This window comes from Pseudonaja textilis, chromosome 3 (assembly GCF_049901715.1).
Source record: "Pseudonaja textilis isolate UNSWEBS1 chromosome 3, rPseTex1.2, whole genome shotgun sequence".
NCBI classification, from domain to species: Eukaryota; Metazoa; Chordata; class Lepidosauria; order Squamata; family Elapidae; genus Pseudonaja; species Pseudonaja textilis.
Window position 1 is genome coordinate 198,759,653 of NC_141992.1, and position 27,373 is coordinate 198,787,025.

The window sequence follows — 27,373 nt, forward strand, 5'->3', positions numbered from 1 at the left end:
GTTCTTTGTTGGCTGGGGTAGCCATCTCTGGGTCTCCAAGAGAAATAGAAGCAAGAATTTCAATGTTCTTTTTTTAAAAAAATATATTTATCATCCTGTATGCTGCCCAGGGTTGTTTGAAACGAGATGGGCGGCAAATGAATTTAGTAAATATTAACAATAACAAAATAACAAGAGTTGGAAGGGACCTTGTAGGTCATCTAGTCCAACCCCCTGCCCAAGCAGGGGACCCTACACCATTTCTGAAAGATGGCAGTCCAGTCTCTTCTTGAAAGCTTCCAGTGATGAAGCTCCCACAATTTCTGAAGGCAACTTCTGTTCCATGGGTTGATGGTTCTCACTGTCAGAAAAATTATCCTTATTTCCAGGTTGAATCTCTCCTGGATCCGTTTCCATCCATTGTTCCTTGTCTGGCCTTTGGGTGCTTTGGAGAATAGCTTGACCCCCTCCTCCTCTCTGGGACAGCCCCTCCCTCAAATATTGGAAGATGCTCTCCTGTCTCCCCTGGTCCTTCTCTTCCCTAGACTAGCCAGGCCCGGTTCCTGCAACCGTTCTTCATATCTTTTAGTCTCCAGTCCCCTCATCACGCTGGTTGCTCTTCTCTTCACTCTTTCTAGAGTCTCAAATATCTTTTTGATAGTGTGGTGACCAAAACTGATTGCAGTACTCTAGGTGTGGCCTTACTAAGGCTTCATAGTGAACAAGTATAGTGTAAATAAGAAGCAAACAAGAATGACAAGAGCAAAATAATGTTTGATAGAATTTAGTAAAGTGTTCTACGCTGGACTTCGGTTGCGGGAGAAAGTTTTACAACTTCCCTAAGTAAGGGGCTTTTAAGTGTCAACTTGGTGTCTTGAGGTTGGCTTTTAAGAGTTCTCCCCTGTCGGCATTCCCTGATAGGAATGCAAATGTCATACAAGTAACCTTCGACTTACGACCACAGTTGTTAAGCGAGACCGTTGTTAAGTGAGTTTTGTGAAGATAATCACTGCAGTTGTTAAGTTAGTAACTCGGTTGTTAAGCCTTGCTTGTCAGAAGGACACAAAAGGCGATCGCATAACCCCGGGGCGCTGCATCTGTCACAGATATCAACCAGCTGCCAAGGGTCTGAAGTTAACCGAATAAGGGACTTGGAAGGGACCTCGGAGGTCTTCTAGTCCAACCCCTTCTCCGGCAAGAAACCGTATGCCATTCCACACAAGTGGCTGTCCGATCTCTTCTTTAAAAAAACTTCCAGGCTTGGAGGGAAGCTGCTCCACTGATTAATTGTTCTCAGCGTCAGGAAAGTTCTACGTATTTTCTAGGCTGATTCTCTCTTTAATAAGTTTCCAATTAATAAGTTGACTTTTTATCCTGCCTTCAGGTGCCTTGGAGAAGAGCTTGACACCCCCCACCCTCTTCCTCTCTGTGGCAGCCCCTCAAAAATGGGAAGACTGCTATCATGTCTCCCCTGGTCCTTCTTTTCATTCAACTTACTGGACACGCCCAATTCCAGCAATGTTTTATTTGGATCACGTGTCCCTGGGGATCAGGGGGTGGGATGCAAATATTTTTACTACTGGTTCTCTGGGCGTGGCCAGGTGGGCGTGGCCATGTGACTGGGTGGGAGTGGCTTCTCTTTTTTTTGCAAGAAACCCCTCCCCCCTTTGCGTGCTCTGTTTTTTTTTTTTTTTTTTGACCCCTGGGCCTCAGGGAATCCTCCTGGGCGAAGCAAGGGGGATTTCGGCACAGCTGATCGTCGTAGAACAGCTGATCGTCATGGAACAGCTGATCGTCGGGAAGAAAGGGAAAAAAGAAACACTGTTTTGGCCAAAACAGTAGCTGTTTTTTTTACTACCGGTTCAGCTGAACGGTAGCTTTTTTTTTTTTTACTACCGGTTCACCCAAACCAGGCCGAAGCCGTAGAATACCACCACTGACGGGGAACGGTCGTATGTGTGAAGAACGACCATCAGTCCCTTTTTTTTTCCAGTGCCGTTGTAACTTTGGTCACTAAAGTGATGAACCATTGTAAGTCGAGGACTGCTTCTCTATTTGGCCTTGTTTCAGGCTCCATTGTGCCTGAGCAGGGAAGGGAAATTGCCGTAACCTTTGTTGTCGTTCATCCTGATATTTTATGCAGCTGGGCCTCCGCAATACGTTTTTACTCGTTCCGTGCCTTTTATCCAATTTGTTCTAAACAAGAGAGACCCTAATTGAAATGGCTTCTGAGATGGGCTGTCCCTTAATATCTGCCCCGCAGCAAAGAAAATGTGATTATTTTGCTTAAACTTGGCAATAAATACTTTAAAAACACAGGTTGCTATTTCAGGAGGATCGGCTTTATTGCTAATATAGAATAAACCATGAATTCTTATGTGACGTTTAAAAAAAAAAAAAAAGTTGTCCTTGCATTGCACGCACATACACACACACACACACACACACACACACACAATGGCAGAAAGAGTTTTGTGGCTTTTGAACAGTGAGAAATTTAGTTAGTCCACAACGTGATTGAGCCCCAAATTTCTGTCGCTAAGCGAAGCAGCTGTTCAGCGAGTTTTGCCTCCGTTTCACGGCTTTCTCACCCGAGTTGTTAAGTGGCTCGCTTACAGTACTTAACTTACTTAGTGACACGGTCGTTAAACGAATCTGGTTTCCCCCATTGACTTTGCAACTGTCGTAAATCTGAGTCAGTTTTCCAAAACTCTTCTGAATTTTGACCCTAGGACGATGCGACCGTCATAAGTGTGAAAAATAATCCTAAGTCATTTTTTTTCCCCTCAGTTAATTTTGAATGGTCACGAAACGAACTGTTGTAACTCGAGAACTTCCTGCGGTTTGCAGCAAAATATATATTTTGGGAGGTGGGGAGGGGAGTGAGGTCTCGATCTGGAGTAATAAACCAGGTAAGATAAATTATAAACCAGAGAGATAAATTATAAACCAACCTGTTATGACTCCCCTTCAAAATTCAAACGAACAAAACAGAAAGCAGCCGTTTCACAAGTAAATCAAACGGAAAGAAGTCTTACAAGATAACGGCTGGCAGAAACCACAGCATAAATCTTTACTCTGTCCGGCAAACCAGTCCTGGCAATAAATCTCCAGTCTCAGAGCTCCTTGCTATAACGTCCTCACTCAAATAGTCACTTTGTTCCTGGCAAATTGTACCAGCCCAACTGTGTCCTTTTATACTCATTGAGGCAATGTGCTAATTTACTGACTCGCTCTCCTCATTCGCTCCAGCTGATTTTGCCTTCTCAACCGTCTTCTGTTTTTTACATTTAACCACAAATTTTCCAAGTTCTAATCTCCACTAGAAGACTCTCTCAAAACCTCCCTATCAGCCATTCCCGGCTGTTGATCAGATAAGGAACCAGAGGAGGTCAAAGGTCCTGACAACTCTAATACATCAGGTCTGTCGTCCTTTGTCACGTCCATCTCCTCATCCTGGTTACCAGTCCAATCACTGAGCCAGGCCGGCTCATATTTTTCTGCCATGTCCTCCTCACTTTTGAACTCATATCAGTCGCAGGAGCTGAATCCAAGCCCGGAGCCACAACACCAACCGATGATCAAAATGAATGACAGAGAGAAAGTTCACTTCTTGTTAACGCAACAGGGTGTGGAAGAGGCTCGGCCAACTCTTCAGGTTTGCAGGTTTAGTAAGGATCCACAAAGGAGTAACAAAGGAACAAAAAGTACACGTTAGAAAATGGTCAGGATCCATGCCGGGCTCTGGAAGGGGGGGAAAAAAAAAAAAAGGGCCGGAATAAATCCAGCAATATTGACTTTTTAAAATTTGGATTCAGAAATCGTGTTGACGAGAGTTTATCAATGGTTTGCTCATTTTTAATTGAAATTTATTAATCCCTTCAACTCCAGTGGATTAAACTTAGTGGCTATCAAGGACAGGGGAGTCTCCAAATTTGGCGACTTTAAGACTTGTAGACTTCAACTCCCAGAATTCCCCAGCCAGCTGGGTGGGGCATTCTGGGAGTTGAAGTCCACAAGTCTTAAAAGTGGCCAAACTTGGAGAGTTCTGCTATAAGATAAGAGAATAACATCCTCTTTTGCAGCGCTAACTGTTGGAAAACTAGAAAGCAAACTTACTTTCTTCTATAGCCTCCCCCCTTTTCATCTGCGCCCTCCAATTTCCCTTTCTCCCTGTTCCTTCTCTCCTTTTCCCCCCCTTTTAATCCCACCCCCCCTTTTTGGTATTTTATCTTCTTTTGAAATTCAATAAAGTCCTATTTCGAAAAAAAAAACCCCAAAGAAGGACTAAATGAACCCTTTTCTCCAGGGGAATGAATTAAAAAGAATCCCTGAAGCTCCAGCGTTCGTAAATGATCTTGACTTAGGCAAAAAAAATAAAAATAAAAAATAGCAACGATAGCTCCCGTTAATATTCCCTATTCATGTTTTCTGTCCTTTGATCTTGTTGTTCTATATTCTGTATTCAGTGACCCTGCGAAGAATCTAGAAGCTTCCTTTCTCTCCCCATTCTGGGGGAATAGAGTTGAGATGAATAAGGTTTTCTCCTGCCCCCCCCCCCAATGTCCTTGACTTAGATGTTGGATTAAAACCCATTGTATGTTTTTTTTAAAAAAGAAACTCATTTTCAGGGCTTCCAGCTCTTGATTTTTTTTCTTTTTAAAAAAAAAAAAAAACCCACAAACGTCCCATCTCTTTTGTGCCCCCAATGGCTCTCTCTACGCACTCCATAAATTGCTTTAATGGAACAGGAGGATTACGGAAATGCGCCTGGATCGGACCGGCGTGGCATTACCGCCTCTCTCTAAGCCCCGCTGGAATCCACGTGAGAAGTCCATTCGGAATTAAGCGCATCTGCTGCCAAAAACCCATGGCCGTCGAAGCAAATGTTTCCCGTGCGCTCGGAGCCTCATTTATTTTTATTTTATTTATTTATTTATTTAAAAAAAGCCTTTTCAAAAACTTTTCCAGGATGCTGACTTTCCGTGGTCTTCCAGCGGAGCACAACGGGATTCCCCCCGCACGGGGTCCACCGGTGAGCGATGCTCCCTCTTAGGGATTTATTACCTGTTTAAACGGCGCCAGCAGCTCAGCGATTGTCATAACAAAACCTCTGGCATAAGCAGAAGGTGTGTGTGATGGTGCCGGTGGTTTTTTTTCCTTTCCTTTTTCTTTTCTTTCTTTTTTTTTTCCCCGTTTTCGTTTTGCAAAGCGGAATGAGATGCTCTTCCTTGAAGGAAAAAGAGCAAGCCAACTTAGCGAGCGATATAAAAATTAACCTCTCGCTGCGCTTCTCCCCGGGAACATCTTGAGCTAATCACCCACCCCCCATCTCTAATCCTTGGCTTTGCTTTCGCGCCCGAAATTGGCCTCTGCTGTAATAATAGAGTCCTCCTGCCTCTCTTTTTTCGCCTCCCCAGCACCTGGGATTTGAGCTAGCCGTGGGGGAGAGAAAGAAACCAAGGACCCGCGCCGTTGAGCTGCGCGGCAGCCTGGCACAAGCGCCGTTCAGATGTCACTGATGGAACCCAAAGCGCCAATTAAGGGAGATTTTCTTTTCTTTCTTTTTTTTTGCCGGGTGGGCTTGGAGGCGTGACGTGCTGCGCTGGCTTTATTGACCAGCACGGGGACAACGGCTTGGGATGAGGAGAGACATCTCTCTCTCTGCCAAAAACCACCTTCTTCCCTTCTCCTGAAGGTTCGGCGTGGAGAAGGAAGCGGGACGCCCCAAAGGGGTCTTCTTTTTCCACCACCACCCCGCCAAAAAAAGGCAAGGGGATTTTCTTGGGTTTTTGAATGGAAAATAAACAGACAACAGATAATCAGAATTGGAAGGGACCTTGTAGGTCATCTAGTCCAACCCCCCATTCAAGCAGGGGGCCCTACACCATTTCAGACAGATGGCAGTCCAGTCTCTTCTTGAAAGCCTCCAAGGATGAAACTGCCACAACTTCTGAAGGCAACTTCTGTTCCGTGGGTTGATGGTTCTCACTGTCAGAAAGTTTCTCCTTATTTCCAGATTGAATCTTCTCCTTGATCAGTTTCCATCCATTGATCCTTGTCTGGCCTTCGGGTTCTTTGGAAAATAGCTTGACCTCTTCTTCCTCTCTGTGGCAGCCCCTCAAATATTGGAAGATGCTCTCCTGTCTCCCCTGGTCCTTCTCTTCCCTAGACTAGCCAGGCCCACTTCCTGCAACCGTCCGTCGTATGTTTGAGCCTCCAGTCCCTTCATCATCCTGGTTGCTCTTCTCTGCACTCTTGCCGGAGTCTCAAAATCCCCTTTTTATAGACTGGTGACCAAGAACGTTTGGAAAAAGCGCCTTGGGGACAAACATCAGCTGGATGATGGAGAATCTCCATAGATGAAGTGGGATGTCAGCATTCTTGGTCCCCTCTTCTTGTCTCGCTGTCTTCTCTTGGATCCCAAAAGATGTGCCAGCTAAACCCAAAGGGGCTTTTTTTCCCAAGAGACAACTAGAATTTCTGGCTTTTCTTTGAAGAGATTTCGCTTCTCATCCCAGAAGCTTCTTCAGTTCTGACAGGATGGTAGGGAATGGAAGGATTGATACTCCTTGCAGATTCAGCTGGTCATTTGCATCCTTTTAGAGGGTCGTTGAGGCCACTTGGAGGTTTGTCTGTGTCCTCAGGGTCACCTGAGTAGAGCAAACGGGTGTATGGAGCCTTCTTGGAACTGAGCTGTAGTCACCCCCATTTGTACTACTCAGGTGACTACAACAATGTCACTACAATAGGAGAGGGAGGGGGAAGAGAAGGGGAAAGAGAAGTGAGGAGGGGATAGGGAAAAAGGAGAAAAAAAGAAGAATTGACTTCCAACTCCCTCGGTCACAGTAAAATAAAGCATTAACGTCCAACCACCACTTCTTTTTTTTTAACTTTTCCATCATAATATAAACTAGCCATTTCTATAAAGAACGAATCAGCGTAATCGGGAAAACCCCAAATCAAAGTTTCATATCCCCCGCCCCGCCAATCTCAAGGACAAAGTCCAGAAGGAACAAAAGTACTAATATTCTTTCCTTCGATCCAAACCGTTGATGTGGCCACTTCGGCCAACTCCTCTCGGCTTCTGTGGCCAGGAAATTCCCACCGTTTAAGCCAATTTGATCGGCGAAGTTGTGCCAATAAAAGCCGGTTGGATTGGCAACGTTGTTTTGGCCGTCCTCGCAGTCCCGTGCTTGCGATTTCCGATGCTGCCCTGGGGAAGCCAGCGGGAAGTCAAAAGTCTCTTCCCCTGCCCAGGGTTTTATCCCCACGCTTCAAAGAAGGGATGTGCCCTTCCCTTCTTTGGATCAGCCCGCCACGATTGGTCCAGCCTCGGGGGGCAAATTCAAGGCCCTTGGCTGAAGACAGCTTGTGAGGAGTATTAAAATATATATTTCACTGTTTGCCTTTCGTGTTGCTTACCGCTGGGGATAATACCCACCTTTATTTAATAAATGAAGCCATCGCAGCGTTTCCTTCCATACCAGCCCATTTTAAAAGTAAAAATGGCTCCAAATATTTTACAGTTTGGGAAAACTGGTATAATTGGACAAAAAAACAGAAACCAAGTGAGTGAATAGATAGGGAAGAGAAAATATAGAGAGGTTATAAGTATTAACCAGATAGAGGAAATAGGTATTAGGAAATAGTCTGACAGGAATACACCGTTTAAGCAGTTGGAAATGTATATGTTTTGCGTTTATTGGATATGTTCTTTCATCTTGATAATTGTTTTTAATTGAACGTTTTGTAATGCGTGACTATTTTTTAAAGTTTAATAAAGTTTATTTTAAAATTAAAAATAAAAGTAAAAATGGGGAGAAAAAAATCTGTTAAAAATAGAGCAACACCCTGGAAGAATGGAAGAGAGGAGGGTTGCTAGATAGGCTCGCTGGGCTGGTTGTGGCAAAGTGTAAGATTTTCCCGCCTGTTTAGCTGCGAATGTGGCGTCGCTTCTTCTTAGATGGTTGGTTATTGTAGGAAACCTTCACGGACAGGCAAAGTAAAAGGGGAATAGCCAACACTCTGGAAGATACTCCTTAAAATCCAGGAGGATCTGGACAGACAGATTTGAGGCCGTTTTTGCTCTCTGGGGGGCTCAAGGGAAGCCTCTACAGCCTCGGGAGGCTGAAAAATGGGCCTGTTTCGGCACTCCCGGTATTTCCAGAAAGCCCATTTTTCGGCCTCCTGAAGCTGCAGAGGCTTCTCTCGCGCCTCCGGGAGGGTGAAAACGGCCTCAAACGGGCCGAAAATCAGCTGGGAGGCGCACACATGCGCAGTGCGGGTAACTTTGGCTGGGGCTCTGTGTGCCACCTGTGGCGCGCGTGCCGTAGGTTCACCATCACGGGTGTATACATACACATGGTACCTGGCTCAATAGCCGTCCCTGCCAGAGGGATGTTGGAGTCCTAATAGACAGTCCCTTAAATAGGAGCCAGCCGTGTGCAGCAGCTGCCCCAAAAGCTGATGCAGTTCTAGGCTGCCTTGACGGAGGGCCTCGGTGAGGCCACACTTGGAATCCGGCATCCATTTTTGGTCGCCACGATGTAAAAAAAGGATGTGGAGACTCTGGGAAGAGTGCAGAGAAGAGCAACGAAGAGGATTAGGGGACCGGAGGCTAAAACATAGGAAGAATGGTGGCAGGAACTGGGGATGTCTAGTTTAATGAAGAGAAGGACAAGCGGGGAACATGATGGCAGACTTCCAACATCTCAGGGGCTGCCCCAAAGAAGAGGCAGTCAAGCTATTCTCCAAGGCACCTCAAGGCAGGAAAAGAAGCCACGGGTGGAAACTAATGGAAGCAACCTAGAACTAAGGAGAAATTTCCTGTCAGTTAGAACAATTAACCAGTGGAACAATCTGCCTCCAGAAGTTGTGAATGGCTCCAACACTGGAAGTTTTTAAGAAGAGATTGGATAACCGTTTGTCAGAAGTGGTGTAGGGTTTCTTGCCTAAACAGGGGATGGACTAGAAGACCTCCAAGGTCCCTTCCAACTCTGTTATTCTATTCTGTTCTATTCTGTTCTGTTCTATTCTATATTCTATATTCCATATTCTATTCTATTATTTATTCCATATTCCATATTTTGTTCTATTCTATTCTATTCTATTCTATTCTATTCTATTCTATTCTATTCTATTCTATTCTGTATTCTGTATTCTGTTCTCGGTTCTCGGTTCTATTCCATATTCTATTCTATTCTATTCTATTCTATTCTATTCTATTCTATTCTAAACAAGGGAAGCCAGATCCAGTTGCCACCTGCGAGGATTCACTTAACAACCGTGGCAAGAAAGGTCCTAAAACGGGCAGGGGGATGGATAACGCTAAGGAACAGTAGATTATTGACTTTAGAAGGCCACGACTTGCTGCTGGGATGGCATGCCTTCCTCTGGTATCGGGGAACTAAAAGACAAGGGGTATTTTAGAAGACATTATATTCGTGAGGCATCGTTTTTGAGCTGGGAGAAGACTAAAAGACAGTATGACTTAAAAATTCCAACATGGATATCAACCACGGAAGCGTTTTCTTATGCAATAATATATAAAAAGGAACAAACGGTGAGGTGGCGGGGTTATGGAATGAAAAGGGTGAACTTAAATCTATGCCAACGTTGCAAGAACAAGGTGTAAAAATGAATTGGTTTTCTCATTTGCAAATACCATCTGGGTTTGATAAAGACTCCAAGGCGGGGGTTGGACTAGAAGACCTCCGAGGTCCCTTCCGACTCTTTGTCTCTCGGTATTCTCTTCTGTTTTTCTTCCCTCCCTTCCTCTTGTACATCCAGGAGACTCGGGCTGGGGAGGAGGGGCTCTGCCTGGGGGGGGAGGGGGCTCCTGGATCTCCCGAGGAGTGACTTGGCCATCCGCGTAAGAGCCCACCGAGAGGAAATGAGCGCAGCGTTTCGGAGCCACCAGCCTGCTCCACCTGCTGCGCGTGGGTATGGCTCCTCGGTGACTGTGGGGATAATGAGGTATGCCAGCACGGGCGGGGGGAGGGGGAGGGGGAAACGCAGCCAAAGAGCTGGGGAGCATCCTAATGATGCGCTTTGCTGGACTGTGCAATGGCTGCCTGTCATCGGGGAGAAGTGAGAAATGCGCCCGGAGACACTTTTTCAGTGTTCGGAAAAGATGCTCTCTTTCTTTTTCCTTTCCTTTTCCTTTCCTTTCCTTTCCCTTCCTTTCCTTTCCCTCCTTTTTCTTTCCTTTTCCCTTTCCTTTCCTTTCCTTTCCTTTCCTTTCCCTTTCCTTTTCCTTTCCTTTCCTTTCCTTTCCTTTCCTTTCCTTTCCTTTCCTTTCCTTCCTTTCCTTTCCTTTCCTTTCCTTTCCTTTCCTTTTCCTTTTCCTTTTCCTTTTCCTTTTCCTTTCCTTTCTTTCCTTTCCTTTCCTTTCCTTTCCTTTCCTTTCCTTTCCTTTCCTTTCTTTCTTTCCTTTCCTTTCCTTTCCTTTCCTTCCCTTCCCTTCCCTTCCCTTCCCTTCCCTTCCCTTCCTCTCTTTTGTCATCTACCTAGTTTATTGGACTCCTGCCTGTATTAGTTTTACAAATACCTTGAGGCATGTATTCAATACACTTTCCTCCTCCAATTTCCCTACAAAAATAGCCCTGCGAGGTGAACTGAGCTGAGCTGAGAGAAAGTCACTGGCCCCAAATCACCCCCTCCGTCTTTCATGCCTAAGGCAAGACTCGAACTCCCCGTTTCCTGGTGATCGGCCCAAGTTACCCTGCTGGTTTTCATGGCGAGGGCAGAACTAGAACTCCTGTCTCCGGGTGGTTGTCCCCCAAAGTCCCCCAGTTAGGAGGGGGCCCCCGTTCTCTTGTCTTCCCTGTCCTTTCTGCCCAGCCTTGTCTGCTTCTATTCCTCTCTCTTTCAGGCCCACCCCGGCTCTCTCCCCGAACTCCCCACCCAGGCTTCCTGTCCTCCGTCAGCCCGCCTGCTCCACTCTGCCTTTCCTCTCTGGGCAGGGTCTTCTGGGATGGCGAAGGCAGCCCAGGAGCACATACAAAATAAATAAATAAATAAAATTAAATTAAAAAGAAAAGAAAAAAAAAGAAAAAGGCCCACACTCAGCAATGTGCCCAAGACTCTCCCGGGGTCCGTGCGAGCCCCCCGAACGAGCCTCTGGCTGATAAACGATGCTCATATCCCATTCAGATATGATGCCAGCAGTTTCTTTTGTGGTCTGCCTTCCATTGCGGTAGTAAAGTTTTTAATTAGGAAAGCTAATGAGATCGATTAGTCATTAGGCCTGACCTCTGGATCTCGGGCGAGGAGGCGCATGGTGTGCGCCGGCCTGATAACGGGGAACGCCGGGGCATTGTTTGTAATAAAAGCGGAGAGCGTTTGAGTTGAGTGAAACGTGCCAGGGGGAATACATCACGGCCCGAGGGGTGTGTGTGTGTGTGTGTGTGTGTGTGTGTGTGTGTGTGTGTGTGTGTGTGTGTGTAGGAAACATCCCAACCCCGGGAGCCTGTAAGGAAGGGAATTAAAGCAACGTCCTATCTTAAATAACTCAATGTAGATAAACACAAAAGCCCTCCGCCAGAAGGCAGATTGGAAATCAGAGCACCTGACAGACGCAGCCTTCCATTCAGGGGTGGGATTCGAAATGTATAACAACCGGCCTTGTGGGTGTGGCTTAGGTGGTGGGCGTGGCTTAGGTGGTGGGCGTGGCTTGGTCATGTGACTTGGTGGTCATGTTACTGGCTGGGCGTGGCCAACTCAACATCACTCACATCGAGGCACCCATCTCCTCGCCTGGCCTCTCATGACTGTGGGGATGCAGCAACAGTCGTAAGTGTGAAAAAGGGTCATAAGTCACGTTTTCAGTGCCATTGTAACTTTGTATGGTCACTCCACACAAACCAACAAAGGAGGGGAAAAAAACTCGAGAGAAGTTCCTGAGACGGGAAGTCTAGTCCTGCCAAGAACGTAATAAGGGTTCACGGAGAGGCAGCTTCTGTAAGCAACACCAGAATGTTTCCTTCCTGCCTTCCTTACAGGATTAGCCCAGTAATTTCTTCTAACAACCGGTTCTCCGAACTACTTAGAAGGTTAACAACCGGTTCTAGCGAATAGGTGCGAACCTGTAGAATCCCACCCCTGCTTCCATGCCAGGCGTTGCACCGTGGCCTCGGTCATGGCGGGCCCTCGGGAAGAAAAGTGGGGAGGCCCAGGAGGGCTTCCCTCAGATTGGGGGCAGGGGTTGGCGGGTTTTTCCAGGTGGGATCCCAAAAGATCTCCTTCCTGCTGGATCTCCTTCCACCTGGACCTCTCTGGAATGTAGTTCCTGGGCTTTGGCTGGCAATGGAGAGAGTGGATGGGCCCCATTGAGTCTGTGAGTCACTACAGGTCGTTTTCGACTTATGGCCGTTCGTTTAGAAAAAAAAACCTATGAAAAATGGTTGCAGGAAGCGGGTATGAATGAAAAGAAGGACCAGGGGGGGGACATGAGAGCAGCCTTCCAGTCTTTGAGGGGCTGCCACTAAGAAGGAGGAGTCAAGCTATTCTCCAAAGCACCGGAAAAGCCATAAACGGAAATTAATCAAGGACGGAAGCAGCCTGGAACTATGGAGAAAGTTCCTAATAGTGAGGACCATTAACCCGGGGAACTGCTTGCCTCCAGAAGCGGCCAAGGTTGGAGACCCCTGTTCTAGAACATTCAGCGGACACAAAAAAATGTAATATAGGAAGTCCTCGGCTTATAACCGTTTGCTTCGTGACCATTTGAAGATACAACGGCACTGGAAGAGCAGCTTATGGCTGTTTTTCACACCCTTGGCAGCAGCCCCAGTGGTCACGCGATGGAAGTTTTTGACTCTGGGCAACTGGTTCATATTTACGACGGTCGCAGTGTCCTCGGAGGGGTCACGTTTTTTTTTAACCCTTTCGCGACCTTCTGACAAGCAGAAGTCCGCAGGGAAATCCAGATTTGCTTAACGACCGGGCTACCAACTTAACGGCTGCAGTGATTCCCTTCAACCACGGTGGCAAAGAAGGTGGTAAAATGGCACCAAATTCACTTCGTCGCTGTCTTTCCTAGCCACCAGAGGTGGGATGCTCCCGGTTCGGCCCGGTTCTACAGAACCGGTAGCTCTGAAGAGCAGCAGACAGACACCAAAACCGGGTTGTCGGTCTGCTGCTGCGTTTGGCCCAGCTGCTTTGTGCGGCACAGCGGAGGTTGAAAAAGCAGGAAAGAAGAGGGTTTTCGAACGCTGCGCACTCGCACACGTTTTCGGCTGCCCGGGTGGCACAGCGGATGATTTTTGCAATTGCTTTACGCACATGTGCAAAGCGCACTCTGACCGAACCAGTAGTAACACCGGTTGAATCCCACCCCTGCCTCGGAGGGTAGACTATCCTGTTTCCAGTTTTGTGCGTGCACAATTCTGGCCGCAGTTATGATGTGCAATACAAAGTTAAATATGATATAATAAATAATATAAATTTAATATAATATAAATATAATATATAATATAATAATATAAATATAATAAAACATAAATATAAACTTGCGGCGCGCTCGTCAGCTGTCAAGGCGGCACAGCGGATGTTTTTTTGGGAAATGGTCTACACACGCGCGCCAAACGCCCTCTCACCAAGGGTGGGAATTCTACCTGCCGGAGAACCGGCAAACCACGCCACTGGCTGGCCCCGCCCTGCCCCGCCCATTCACTCCTTCCCTGTCATGCGCGCCATCAAACTCGCCTGCTGAGTTGCTCTTTTTCCTTTTTCTTTCTTCCCCGACCATCAGCGGTTCTGCTGTGCCGGGAGATTTAGATGAGCTACAAAGCAGGAAACCGTTGGATTTCTTGCTTTCTAGCTAATCCAAAAGCAGAGCTGAGCCTTCCTTAGGACGGAAGCTTCTAGTTTTCAGACGTTTGGTGACCCAGTGAGGTGACATCATCAGTGCAAGGAGGAGGAGGAAGCGGAGACGTACTTAGAAGGAGGGTCCTTGCTGCTCTCTGAGCTTGGAGCGTTGGGGTCCTTGATACTCTTGGAGCATCTGGAAGTTTCCTTGCAGACGTTTCATGACCCTACTAGGTAACATCATCAGTGCTAGAAGGGAGGAGGAAAACTTGGAGTCCTCAGTGCTGTCTCAGCTTGGTGGTTTCCTTGGAGAAGTTTCGTGACCCAACCAGGTAACATCAGTGGTTCCTTCCTTCCTTCCTTCCTTCCTCCTCCCTCCCTCCCTCCCTCCCTCCCTTCCCTTCCCTCCCTCCCTCTCTTCCTTCCCTTCCAACCCTCTCTCCTCCCTCCTTCCTCCTTCCTCTCCTTCCCACCTTCCCCTTCCTTCCTTTCCTCCCTCCCTCCTCCCTCCCCTCCTTCCTTCCCTCCCTCCCTCCTTCCTCTCTCCTCTCCCTTCCTTCCCTTCCCTCCGTTCCTTCCCTTCCCTCCCTCCCCTCTCTCCTTCCTCCCTCCTTCCTTCCCCTCCCTCCCTTCCCTCCCTTCCCCTTCCCTTCCCCCCCCTCTCTCTTCCCTCCTCCCTTCCCTCCTCCTTCTCCTTCCTTCTCTTCCTCCCTCCTTCCTTCCTTCTTCCTTTCCTCCTTCCCTCCCTCCCTTCCTTCCTTTCCTCCCTCCCTCCTCCCTTCCCTTCCTTTCTTCTCTCTCCTCCTTCCTTCCCTTCCCTTTCCTCCCTTCCTCCTCCCTTCCCTTCCCTCCCTCCTCTCCTCCCTTCCTCCTTCCTTCCCTCCTTCCTCCTTCTTCCTCCCTCCAACCATTTCATCTGTTTTAGAAGGAAGTGGGGTTTGCCCCTTCCAGCACTGATGATGTCACCTGGCTGGGTCGGGGTGTTGCTTTTTTGGTCAGGTGTGACGTTAAGCTTATTTTAAAAAAAAAGCACAAAAACGAAACAGTGGAGTATTTGGAGCTTTAAAACAGACGTGGAAGCAAGCGAACACTTAGATTTGAGACGCTAAACAGGTCTCTGGCGCTTTAGGTAAGCTCAGGGCAGAAAAGGGCGAAGGGCCGCCTTCCTCGGTGTTCTTCATCCGTTGCAGATGTTAAATGGTGTAAACTTCAACTCCCAGAATTCCCCACACCAGGACCCGGGGTTCCCCGAAGATCACCCCAGGGGCCGAATAAACAAACTCTTGACGGTCCCCTTCCTCGTCCGCTCCAGTTTTTCAAGGCGATGCGTCTTTTCTCCTCTGCAGGTCCCAGTTTCGTCCTGGTCCCCAGCCCAGCGGCCCACCGAGTGGTCAATACTCGCTACAGGCTGGTGAAGAAGGCGTCGGCGGCGTCGGCATCTCCCGGGACCCCTGCAGCCCCCGGGGCCAGCCCGGCTCACAGCTGGAAGGCCAGGAGGCTTTCGGTGTCCAGGTGAGGTTTTGCAAAGCCATCTCAACCCCGAGCGCGCTCATTCCTAGCGGAACGGGAAGCGTTAGATGGGAAATGCCCTTCGTTCCTCTCTCCGAGAAAATCCACCCAAGTTACGACCGCAGTTGAGGCCAAACAGTCCCACCGCGATCGAGACAGTTTTTCCCAAACTGGACTTTCTATTTTTTTTGTCTGCGAAGACGTTTCGCTTCTCATCCAAGAAGCTTCTTCGGCTCTGACTGGATGGTGGGGAAGGGAAGGATTGATATCCTCCTTGCAGACAGCTGGTCATTTGCATCCTTTTTAGACGGTTGTTGAGGCCACTTGGAGATTTATTTAGGTCTTCCCGTTGTCCCAGAGGTGGGTTTTTTTTTCAGGAAGGCAACTGGACTTTCTGGTTTTTCTTTTGAAGACGTTTCGCTTCTCACCCAAGAAGCTTTTTCAGCTCTGACTGGGTGGTGGAGAAGGGAAGGATTGATCCTCCTTGCAGACACAGCTGGTTATTTGCATCCTTTTAGGGGGGTCGTTGAGGCCACTTGGAGGTTTTCTCTGTGTCTTCAGGGTCCCCGGAATGGTGCAAATGCTTCCCGTAGTCTGCCATTTTTTTCTTTCTCCGGAAATCCATTCATACTCCCGCACCTGTCAAAGGGTCTTCAACCCAAATTGTGTAGCTAAAAGCCTGTAGAGGTTCTCAGCCCTCCAGGTCATGGTTGTCCCAAAGGTGCTTTTTTTCCACGAGGTAACTGGACTTTCCTTGTTTTGCTTTGAAGACGTTTCGCTTCTCGTCGCAGAAGCTTCTTCAGCTCTGAATGGATGGTGAGGAATGAAAGGATTGATACTCCTTGCAGACAGCTGGTCATTTGCATCCTTTTAGAGGGTCGTTGAGGCCACTTGGAGTGTTTATTTATCTCTTCAGTTGTCCCAGAGGTGCTTTTTTAAAGAGGCAACTGGACTTTCTGGTTTTTCTTTGAAGATGTTTCGCTTCTCATCCAAGAAGCTTCTTCAGCTCTGTGTGAATGGTGGGGAAGGGAAGGATTCATACTCCTTGCAGACAGCTGGTCGTTTGCATCCTTTTTAGAGAGTCATTGAGGCCGCTTGTTGATTGGTGTCCGCAAGGTCACCTGAATAGTGCAAATGGTGTGGAGCCTTGTATCATCTGTCTCCAGTGTAAGAACACAGTTCAGGTCGAGTTCATGATGGTTGTGTCTTATGACCATGACAGCTGGCTCCCTGACGGTCGTAACTCGAGAATTCCCCATATTTTTATCATTCCCCCGCCCCCATTTTCAACCTGAGCTGTGGCCTCTTTCCCAAAACCTTCCCAAGGTCTTCCCCATCTTATCACGATGGCTTGAGCTGTTCTGTCTTCACAAAATCACAAAACGGACTCTTCACCCTGACATCTTTCTTTTATTTGGTTAATGTGAATTCCTATCATTCACATTCAACAAAGTCCCGGCAAACAGTCTTTCAAGGGTGATTTACAGACCTTATCAGGCTCGGAGAGTTGCCAGGCCGAGAGCTTCCAATCGCAACACTGTCCAAGGAAGTACTTAGCAAGGAGTCGCTGTGAGTCACGAACAAATCTTCACACTAATTAAACGAACCAATTGTCTCCTGCAAACCCCACTCGCCTTTTGGTCCTCTTTTACTCCCTATGAGAGGGCCCATTCTCCATCCTGAGCCTTTACTCCTGAGTTGGCCCTTGTTCCTTAATTTTTTCCCTTCCTCTGGCAGCTCTGTGCATGTGCACACTGGGAACAGGCTCCAGCTGTTCTTCTTCCCCACGGATCTCCGATTCTGAAGGCAGCTGATAACTGTCGAATGGCCCTGGCCCCATCTCTGTCTCTGACACAGAGCCCTCATCCGAGCCTTCCCCAGACTCCAGGACTGGCCCAGGTTCCTCTCCCGTCTTTTCTGCTGGCCTCTGGCGGGCCACAACACCCACCTTCTGATAAACGTTGAGCTTTGAGGAAAGATATTTTCAACTCTTAGTTTGTTAGAAACACACAGAACACACACAATAAACAACACACACACAAATCCACAATCGATGATCAATAGCCGTTTTCCGGCAATTAGTTTAAGGTGTCTGAATATATTATAAAGTCCTACAAATGAGGCCGGCAGCTGGCTTGAAAAGAGGGGAAATGATTTTTTTTTAAAATAAAATAAATAAATAAAATTTATTTTATTTATTTATTTTTATAAAATAAAATTTATTTTATTTCAGAATAAACTTCTTCCGTTACTGGGTGAAATAAAAGAAATCGCGGAACGCGTTAAAAAAATTAAAGAGCTGACCATTCAGTATTTGTTCCTGTTTGAGAACAGTTTAAAAATTAAAAACCAGAGGCTTTCCCTGGGAACCTCTGTCGCCAGCAATTTGGAAGCATTTGACGGTGTCAGAACAGTTGCTATTTCAGGCGTTTCCTACGGGAGCCTCACACCCATTTACTACTATACCCTGCCTCAGACACGACGGATTATTTCCTTGCCTTAAAAATAGCGGACTTGGTCCCCCACAAAAAGGCAACCCTACTTTTCACGCGGGATGCCAAGCTTGAATTTGCAAATGGCGTCAAGGAAGCGGGGAACCAGCGAGGCGCGGGGAGTTTAGGAAAATTATGATTCGGAACGATTGTAAAAGGTGTGTCCATTTGGCTGGAGAAAATCAGCAGCAATTCCACCCTTTTTTTAATAATAAAAACCTTTTTTTAAAATTTTTATAACAAAAACAACAAATAAAACCATCCTTCCATTTTACGGTGTGTCAGTTGGGTACATATATCTTGTGCACGTAACAATGTAGGTGTATATTTCTTATTGAGTTTACATTCATGTTATATAGTCAGCATTATATATCAAACTTATGTCATTATTACATGGTCATTAAGTTTTTGTTTCAATTTCAAACTATCCTTAAAGGTAAATCCCAAGTCTTGCTAAGTTATTGTCATGCCCCTGTTAGAATCTGACTCCGAGGGAGAGGAGGAACAGCTAACAGGGAGTGGGGAGGGTGGCTCCGGAGGTTGTGGAGGAAACTGGGGAAGGACACAGGCCGGCTGGGCAGTCAGAGGAAGACCCAGGCCCATCCCCTCTTCATCCTAGGGCACGCAGGGAGGAGAGGATAAGGGAGAAACGTGAATGGCATGGTCTATGGGGGAGGAAGAGGCCCTGATCCCCTTCATGGGCTGCAGCTGGGAAGACTGCTTAAGAGGACAAACTGCGCATGGCCCAGTGCTGGAAGCAAAGCGTGAAATAATTCTAGTCTTTTCGTTCTTATCTGAGTTCTGGCCTCCTTCCCAGCGTGTGTATTTCGATATCTGTGGACATCTTCAGGCCCTTATCTTGCGTTGTCTCATTAATTGCTTCCGTGTGGCTTGTGTTGTTGTTTTTTCCTATTTATAATTTATATGTATGTTGAGTTGGAACGAAATTTCTTCCTTTTCGCAACTGTTTGTGGGGGAGTTTTTTTCTCCAGTCAATGACAATTGGACCTTTGGAGCCAAGTGGAAGGAATTGAAGGGACTTCACCTGTTTTTGTGACTTTGTTGCCTTTGTATCCCACCCTGGGTCATCACAGTTATATTCGTATTATGGCTTATTCAAAAATTATCAATGTTATTCTATCATTATTATTACAATACCCTTCAATTTCTTACTCTATTTTTCTAACCATCCATAAAATAACGTCCAAATCTTACAATACTCCTTTTCTTCTTGCTCTCTTAATTGCTGCAATTCCACTCTCTGGGAAAGCACAGGCAGACCCTTGCGGTCATAAGTCGAGGAGTAGCTGTAGACACCCTGTTGGCTTACAATGGTGCATTCGCAGCTAGTTCTTGACTGACTACCACAAATGAGCCCAGTAATAATCTTGCGCGCCAACAGCTTTGGCTGCCATAGCCATTATCTGAAGCATTTAAGGAATGCACTGTTTTTTCCCCCACTCCCTTTCTGCTGTCAACTCAAAAGACCAAAGAAGTATTTTTTTTTTTTTTAGTTGACAGTCACCCTTGACCCTGATTTTCCCGCCACCCCTCTGGGTATATCATAATTCATATTCTCCAATGAAACACGTTCATAGCCAAGAGTCATCCATCATATTCTCCAATTAGAGATTTGTGCTGGCAGAAACTTCCGGTGGCTTAGTCATTATCTTTGCAAGATACTAACGGAACGCACTTTCAGTTCTAAATTGCTGCACTCCTCGTTCAAATTCCCCCCTTCCTTTCCTTTTTTTTTTTTAAAAAAAACAGTTTTATTAATTTTAACAACAAACAAAAACACATAAAACATAAAAAACATCAACCTTTCCTTCGTAAGTTTACAGACAGTGCGTCGGTTGGTTCACCACTTTTTTTTGTGCATCCATTTCACAGTCTCCGTCGTAGTTACATTACATAACAGCTCATATTATCAATCAACCATTATACAGCCTGATATCATTATTAAACAATCATTTGACTATAATTTTGTTAGTGCGTACTTTAACGCGATAACTATAGTTTACTTAATTTACTTTATAGTAAATCCTAAAGTCGTACCAAGTCTATCTTAATAGAATTTTGTAATAAGATAGTATCAAATAAAAAAAAGAAAAGAAATACGTATTCATTATTTCCTAAGGTTCTAAATATTCTATTATTGTATTTTATTATCTAGCCATTGATAGAAAAGGTCCTGAACTTCCTTTCCTGTTGGCCACTATAAAACAGGCCTAGAAACGTTTTATGAGTTGACACCACGACCTTGTGATGACCACGGCGACGTGATTCCTCCTTGACGTGGTTTCCTGTCCTGCTCCTTCGATGGAGAGGCGGTAGGGTAGGGATAGTAACCTCAGAGAAGGCCCGGATGGGGACCAGACGATGAAGGCGTCCCCAAGACCTGTTGGTCCTCCTCCAGCCCTGGTGGCTCCTTCGTTGTTGACCTCTTTCTCCTTCTCCGGAGGGGTTACATTTACTCCACCGCCAACTTTTCCTGGAGACCGTCGCCGGGAGCGTATTTTAAATTAATTTTGCCGCACTTTGGTAATATTTTTGTTTTCAAGAGATTGATGAGCGGCCTGGGGTCTATCCCTACAAATTTATGAAGATAATTTTCCCCCTCTTGATAAGGCGAAATTTACACCTGCTATTTCCCTATTAATTCACAGGGCTAAGTGGATCTAATTTCCTCCCTTTTCTCCTATCTGGTCCATGTGGCCTTTCCTAATGCAGTTTCCCCCCCTCGCTAAATCACTGTGATCGGGAGTCGCGATCGAGTTAAATTAACTTAAATTAATTTACTTAATAAGAGCTCCAATGAGGTTAAGATTTATTGATTCGGCTTTCTTCTCTCCTCCTTCTCCTCCTCCTCCTCCTCCTTTATTCCTTTGGGCATTTTTTTTTTTTAAAAAAAATTCCTTCTTTCTCTTGCTTTGATATTCCTCTGGGAGCCTCAGCAGAAGCATCGTAAATTTGTGGGGTTTGGCAGTAGAACCCCTTCTTTTAAAATAAAAATAAATAAATATCAGTTATGATTTTATCCGCAAAGGAGAAACGGTGGGCTTTTACTTAGAAATGCGAACGAACAAACGAACAGGATGAAGGGCCAGCTAGCTCCAGCCTTGTGCCCCTCCCTCTGGATACTGGGACACCAGTTTCCATAAGCCCCAGTTTTTAAGGCAAACCTCCAGGGAAATATGTGGGAGCCCAGACTGGTCTGTCTGGAAGGCCTTGGTTAGCAGACCGATGTCCTGGTCCTTATATTTGCTTTTCTGTTTCCTGACTTTATTATTTTTATGAGCAACTCAAGGTGGCGAACACGTCTAAATGCTTTTTCCTCCTCCTATTTTCCCTACAACAACAACCCTGTGAGGTGGGTTGGCAGAGAGAGGGAGGCAGGGAGGGAGAGAGAGAGAGAGAGAGAGAGAGAGAGAGAGACTAGTTCAAAATCATCCAGCTGGTTTTCATACCCAGGCAGGACTAGAACTCACCGTCTCCTGGTGATTGGCCCAAAGTCACCCAGTCCTCCCTCCCTCCCCTCTCTCTCTCTCCCCTCCCCCTCCTTCCCTCCCACCTTCATTCATCCATCTTCTTATGCTTTATTCCTTCCTTCCTTCCCCCCCTCCTTCATTCATTCATTCATCCATCTTCCTGGTGCCTTTTTCCTTCCTTCCTTCCTTCCTCCCTCCCTCCCTTCCTCCATCTTCTTCCTTTTTCCTCCCTTCCTTCCTTTCTTCCTTCCTCCCTCCCTCCCTCATTCATTCATTCATCCATCTTCCTGGTGCCTTTTTCCTTCCTTCCTTCCTTCCTCCCCTCCCTCCCCTCCTTCCTTCATTCATCCATCTTCCTGGTGCCTTTTCCTTCCTTCCTCCCTCCTTCCTTCCTTCATTCATCCATCTTCCTTCCTTCCTTCCTCCCTTCCCTCCTTCCTTCCTTCCTTCCTTCCTTCCTTCCTTCCTTCATTCATCCTTCTTGGTCCCTTTCCCTCCCTCCGTCTCCTCCCTCCCTCCCCATTCATTCATCCATCTTCTTGGTGCCTTTTCCTTCCTTCCTTGTCTCTCTCCTTCCTTTCTTCCTCCTCCTCCCTCCTTCCCTGTTCTCGAACATTGCTTGGGGGAGGACATGTTGGGGGCCCTGCTCCCATCCTCCGGAGCCTTAACCCCCCCTCCCCCTCCTCAAATTTCCCAAAGGAAGAATCAGGAGGGCTGATTTTTTTACCAGCCTTGACTTTCCGCGCATCGAGATCTTGGCAGCCTGTGGTGGGATTCAATTTTTTTTACTACCGGTTCTGCAAGCTTGGCTTGGTGGGCGTGGCAATCCCCCTTCCCTCCCCACTCCACTAACCTGCTTTCCAGCTCCGTTCTCCTATGCATGGCAACCCAAGGAGACTCAGCCCATCAGTTGGGACTCAACGGGAGGCAGAGAAGAGAACGGGGGGGTTGGCGGGGCCACTCGGAGGTGGGATTGGCCGGTTCTCCGAACGACTCAACCTTTCCGCCACCGGTTCTTCTGAACCGGCCTGAACCGGATGGATCTGTGGGCAGCTCCAAGATTTTCCTCCGCTCGCTTTATTTGCCCGTTGCTCTCTTTTCCATTCACCTCGTCCCCGGCTCCTTTTTTGAGCTCCTCCGGGAGAGGGAAGACGTTGACCCTCCCTCGCTTAAACGCTCCGCTTGTCCTGACCTGCCTGGCGGAAGCGTGTTTCTTTCTCTCCACTTCCGGGACGATCAGAAACGGAGGCAGCGAGACTTATCCGCCATGGAGCCGCGATGCGCTATTTAACCTCTCAAGCAGGAATTGCCTTTTATTTCAGGGCTGTTAAATACGATGTCGGCAAGCGCTTAGCCGCCCCATAGGGCCCACCCTATTCCGATGGTCCTTCTGATCACTGAATTCCCTTTTTTTAAAAATTATAAATGCTATAATTCCTCCTTAGAGCGCCGGGAGCGGAATTGAGGATAAAGGTCCTGTTGGATCAGAGCAAAGATCTCTAGGGAGTCCTTGACTTAACGACTGCGACGGAGACCGAAATTTACCCTTCTCGAGCGAGACACTGGAGCGAGGTTTTGGCCGCCCCCATTTCACACCTTTCCTTGCCGCAGTCGTTAAGTGAATCGCGGCAGGGGTTAATAGAGTAGCCTGGTGGTGAAGTCAGCTTGGCTCTCCCGTTGACTTGGCTCGTGGGCGAAAGGAGTCCTCTCAGCGTGTGAGGGAGCGTTGAGGGCTGTTTGGAAACGGAAACAGTATTTGATGTGTGAGCAAGGAGACAGCAAGGAGCCTGGGCGTGGCTTAGCTCAACGGTTCGGACTTGGCTTGGGGCCAAAGGAGATTGCATGACCCCGGGATGCTGCGACCGTCATCAATACAAGTCAGTTGCTTAGCCGCTGAATTTTAACTGCAGGGATGCTGCAATGGGCCTACGTCTGAAAAACGTTTGTTAAGTCCCTTTTTTTCAGTACCGTTGTAACTTCAAGCGGTCACTAACCGAACAGTTGTAAGTTGAGGACTGTCTGTATTTATGTACTAGCTGGGTACCCGTGTGCTTCGCTACGAGACTATGTGGTGGGGGCTTAGTTTTTGGGGAGGAAAATAAGGAGGGGGGGTGGAATTTCTGCCTCTGCCTACCAGCATCCATCGGGATTCATCTGGCTAGCATCCTGTTCAGTGTGTGAGAGAGTGGAGGGCTGTTTGGAAACTGAAACCGTATTTGCTGCGTGAGCAAGAAGGAGACCGCAAGGAGCCTGGGCGTGGCTTAGCTCAACTGTTCTGTCCTAAAGCTGCTTGGGTCTGTGAAAGTGAAATTCCTCTCCTCCTCCGCATTTGGAGCAGATTTCTTTTCAGGTAGGGAGGGGGAGTAGAACTCCTTAGGATCAGAGCGTGTTGTTAATAATAATAATAATAATAATAATAATAATAATAATAATAATAATATTATAAGAAATGCTCTGATCGTCATTTGGAAAAATCCTTTCTTAATGAGCCCCTGGAAGCCAAGAGGAACATACGGGCCAAATGTCAAGTTTGTAGGCTTTACGGTTCTGGAGATTTTGTGGTGATGTGTGAGTGGTCTGAGCCATGTCCTATTTGGAACCCTATACCATGTCCAGATAAATGGTTGTCCAGTCTCTTTTTGAAAACCTCCAGTGTTGAAGCACCCACAACTTCTGGAGGCAAGGAGTTCCACTGGTTAATTGTCCCCACGGGCAGGAAATTTCTCCTTCGTTCCAAGTTGGATCACTCCTTGGTTAGTTTCCATCGGTTGCTTCTTGTCCTGCCTTCAAGCCCTTTAGACAATAAGTTGACCCCGTCTTCTTCGTAGCAGCCCCTCAAATATTAGAAGACTCTGACCCAGGTCCCCGCTAGTCCTTCTCTTCGTTAAACCAGACATACCCAATTCCAGCAACCGCTCTTGATATGTTTTCGCCTCCAATCCCTTCATCGTCTTTCTTGCTCTCCTCTGCCCTCTTTCCAGAGTCTCAACCTCTTGTTTACATTGTGGGGGCCAAAATCTCCTCTCGGTCCTTCCTCCTCCTTCCCAGACAAAAGACATGAGAAAGCGCACGGATTTTGGGCTTAAGCAGATAAGTTGGAAAACCATTTCCATCACAGACACCAGAATCTGTCACCGATCCCGCAAAAATGCTCATTTTTAAGAATGTGCGTTTGTAGTATTCCCACGCATGCATTCACACTTCCGTTTTCAAGATTTCTACATACGTTTTTATTAAGTAGATATTTTTAATACCGGCTAACATAAAGTAAGAAAGAGAAGGAAACCAAAGAGAGAGCAAATTTTGTACAGAAAATTGAAAAGAGAGAAAAAAAAAGTTATGGAAAAGCAATTCCAATCTCCTTTAAGCAGTTATAACTACAATTATAAATTTACCCTTCTCTCTCTCTCTCTCTCTGCGTGTGGTTGTCATATACCTCTCTTCTTTCTGTAATCTATCCTCTCTAATCATCAAAATCATAAATCACAAGTTCATTTTTTTTTCTCTTTCCAGCCGGCAATGAAGGTAGATATTGTCTTTTCTCTGATCAAAGAAGTCAATTTTGCCAACTCAGCAAGTTCCTCCATCCGTGGGCAGAGCCAAATCTTTCCACCGTTCGTTTTGTTTTAATCATGTGGGATGGGTTTTGTAAAGGTTTAGAAATACGGTTGTTTGGGGTTTTTTTCCTCTCTCTCTCTCTCTCTCTTTCGAAAAACTGCTAAAACTAGTGTCCCAATATGACATCTCATTAATATGAAATTCATCTGCTGGAGTAGGAAGTGTAGTAGTAGGAGGTTTTAAAAGGATATTTTCTGTAGGAAACCTCACTGCGGAGGATCGGAGCGTTCCTGTGTTACAATACGCACGGCAAAATACATAATATGACAAAGGGCAGAGAAGAGCAACAAACATGGTTTACAAACAAACAAACTTACGATAAGTTTGCAGGAACTGGGTCTGTCTAGTCTAGAGAAAAGAAGGACTAGGGGTGACAGGAGAGCAGCCTTCCAATATCTCAGGGGTTTCCCCAAAGAAGAGGGAGTCAAGCTATTCTCCAAAGCAGCCGAAGGCAAGACAAGAAGCAATGGATGGAAACTCATCGAGGAGAGAGAAGCAACTCGGGAAATAAGGAGAGACTTCCTGACAGTCAGAACGATTAATCTGTGGAACTTCAGAAGTTGTGAATGCTCAGACAGTTGGAAGTTTTCAAGAAGAGATCGGACAACGATTTGTATGAAATGGTGTAGCCGGGTAGAAGACTTCTAAGGCCCATTCCAGCCCTGGGATTGTATTATCCTATGACACACAACCGATGACATAGCTTCTGTGATTCTAGCCTAATATTAATTTTCTATTAACTGGTGAGTGGGGATATAATAGTGAGAGGAGGAGGAAGAGGAGGAGACTCAGAAGAAGAAGAATCGGAAGAAAGAAGAAGGAAAGAGGAAGAGGAAGAAGAGGTGGAAGAAATATCAGAAGAAAAGAGGAAAGAGGAAGAAGTATCAGAAGAAAAGAAGAGGAGGAGAAAGAAGAAAAAAGAAGAGGAGGAGAAAGAGGAAGAAGAAGAAGAAAAGAAGGAGGAAGAAACAGAAGAAGAAAGGAAGAAGAGGAAGAGGAAGAAGAGGAGGAAGAAATCTCAAGAAGAATCAGAAGAAGAGAAGGAGGACGAAGAAGAAGAAGAAGAAGAAGAAGAAGAAGAAGAAGAAGAAGAAGAAAGAAGAAGAAGAAGAAGAAGAAGAAGAAGAAGAAGAAGAAGGGCGGAAGAAGGAGGAAGAAGAAGAATCAGAAGAAGGAAAGAAGAGGAGGAGGAAGAGGAAACAGAAAAAGAAAAAGGAGGAAGAGGAAGAAATATCAGAAGAAGAAGAATCAGAAGAAGAAAAGAGGAGGAAGAAGAAGAGGAGGAGGAGGAGGAGGAGGAAGAGGAGGAGGAGGAGGAGGACAAAAACATCACCATCCTTGCTGTAGGCCAAATTCTTGCATTGCCTCCCCCACTGGTGGCCCTGGTGGGTTTAAGGTGCTCTGATCCTCTGCCGCTGCAGCGTCCCATTTGGGGAGGGGGGGCTAGTGGCAGCCGGGCTCCCTCTGCCCTCCAGGGAGCAGCTACAGTAATTGAGCTCTACTTTGGAGGAACTAATGAAAACCACATCAAGGCAGGACTCAGAGGTTAAGCACCAGCTTTAAATGCATATGAAAATACTTAAGAATAATGGGATTTTCCCTTTTTTTAATTTTGGTTAATGGAGGAGTGGGATTTTTGAATTGATCCTATTAAAAATAAAACAGTCACTTGCGGACCTGGGAAAACAATTATGGGTTATTTAGTTGACAGGATATTTGATGTTCAACTCGGCCCCAGTCTTGCTCCAGCCTTCTTTTCCACACACACACACACACCTTCCCTAGGAGGCTCAGTGTGCAGGAGGAAATCTCGGGAGTATCATTTATTTATTTATTTGTCAATTGCTTACAAGATAATAGGTATAAGTAAAAACATAGTTATGAATACATGGATCCGTATAAGAAAAATAAAAGAAACAATAGGACAGGGACGGTGGGCACGTTGGTGCACTTATGCCCGCCCCTTACAGACCTCTTAGGAAAGGGGTGAGGTCAATAGTAGACAGTCTAAGGTTAAAGTTTTTGGGGTTTGGGGAAGAAACCACAGAGTCAAGTAGAGTATTCCAGACATTGACCCCTCGGTTGCTGAAGTCGTATTTCCTGCAAGCAAGTTTGGTGCGGTTAACCTGGAGTTTGTATCTATTGTTTGCTCTTGTGTTGTTATGGTTGAAGCTGAAGTATTCATTGACCAGTAGGACATTGCAATGTATGATTTTATATACTATACTTAGATCGGACCGAAGGTGGAGTAGTACTAGGTTTTCTAGGTCTAAATTTCGAGTCTGGTGTCATAAGGTATTCTGCAATGAGTAGAGGAGTGGAGAACTCTTCTTGTGAAATATTTCTGGACTTTCTCAATTGTGCTAATATCAGATACGTAATGTGGTTTCCAGACTGATCAGCTGTATTCGAGTATTGGTCTAGCAAATGTTTTGTATGCTCTAGTTAGTAGTGTGATATTACCAGAGAAAA

At 46.3% G+C, this 27,373-nt stretch overlaps 1 protein-coding gene across 1 annotated transcript in view; it reads left to right on the forward strand.

The window, feature by feature from the left end:
- ZC3H3 (zinc finger CCCH-type containing 3) overlaps nucleotides 1-27,373 on the forward strand; it is a 222,971-nt gene that overhangs the window by 78,877 nt on the left and 116,721 nt on the right. The window contains exon 4 of the mRNA XM_087931831.1: nucleotides 15,138-15,303. Within this exon, the coding sequence (XP_087787957.1) occupies nucleotides 15,138-15,303 (166 nt within the window). The remainder of the gene's footprint in view (nucleotides 1-15,137; nucleotides 15,304-27,373) is intronic.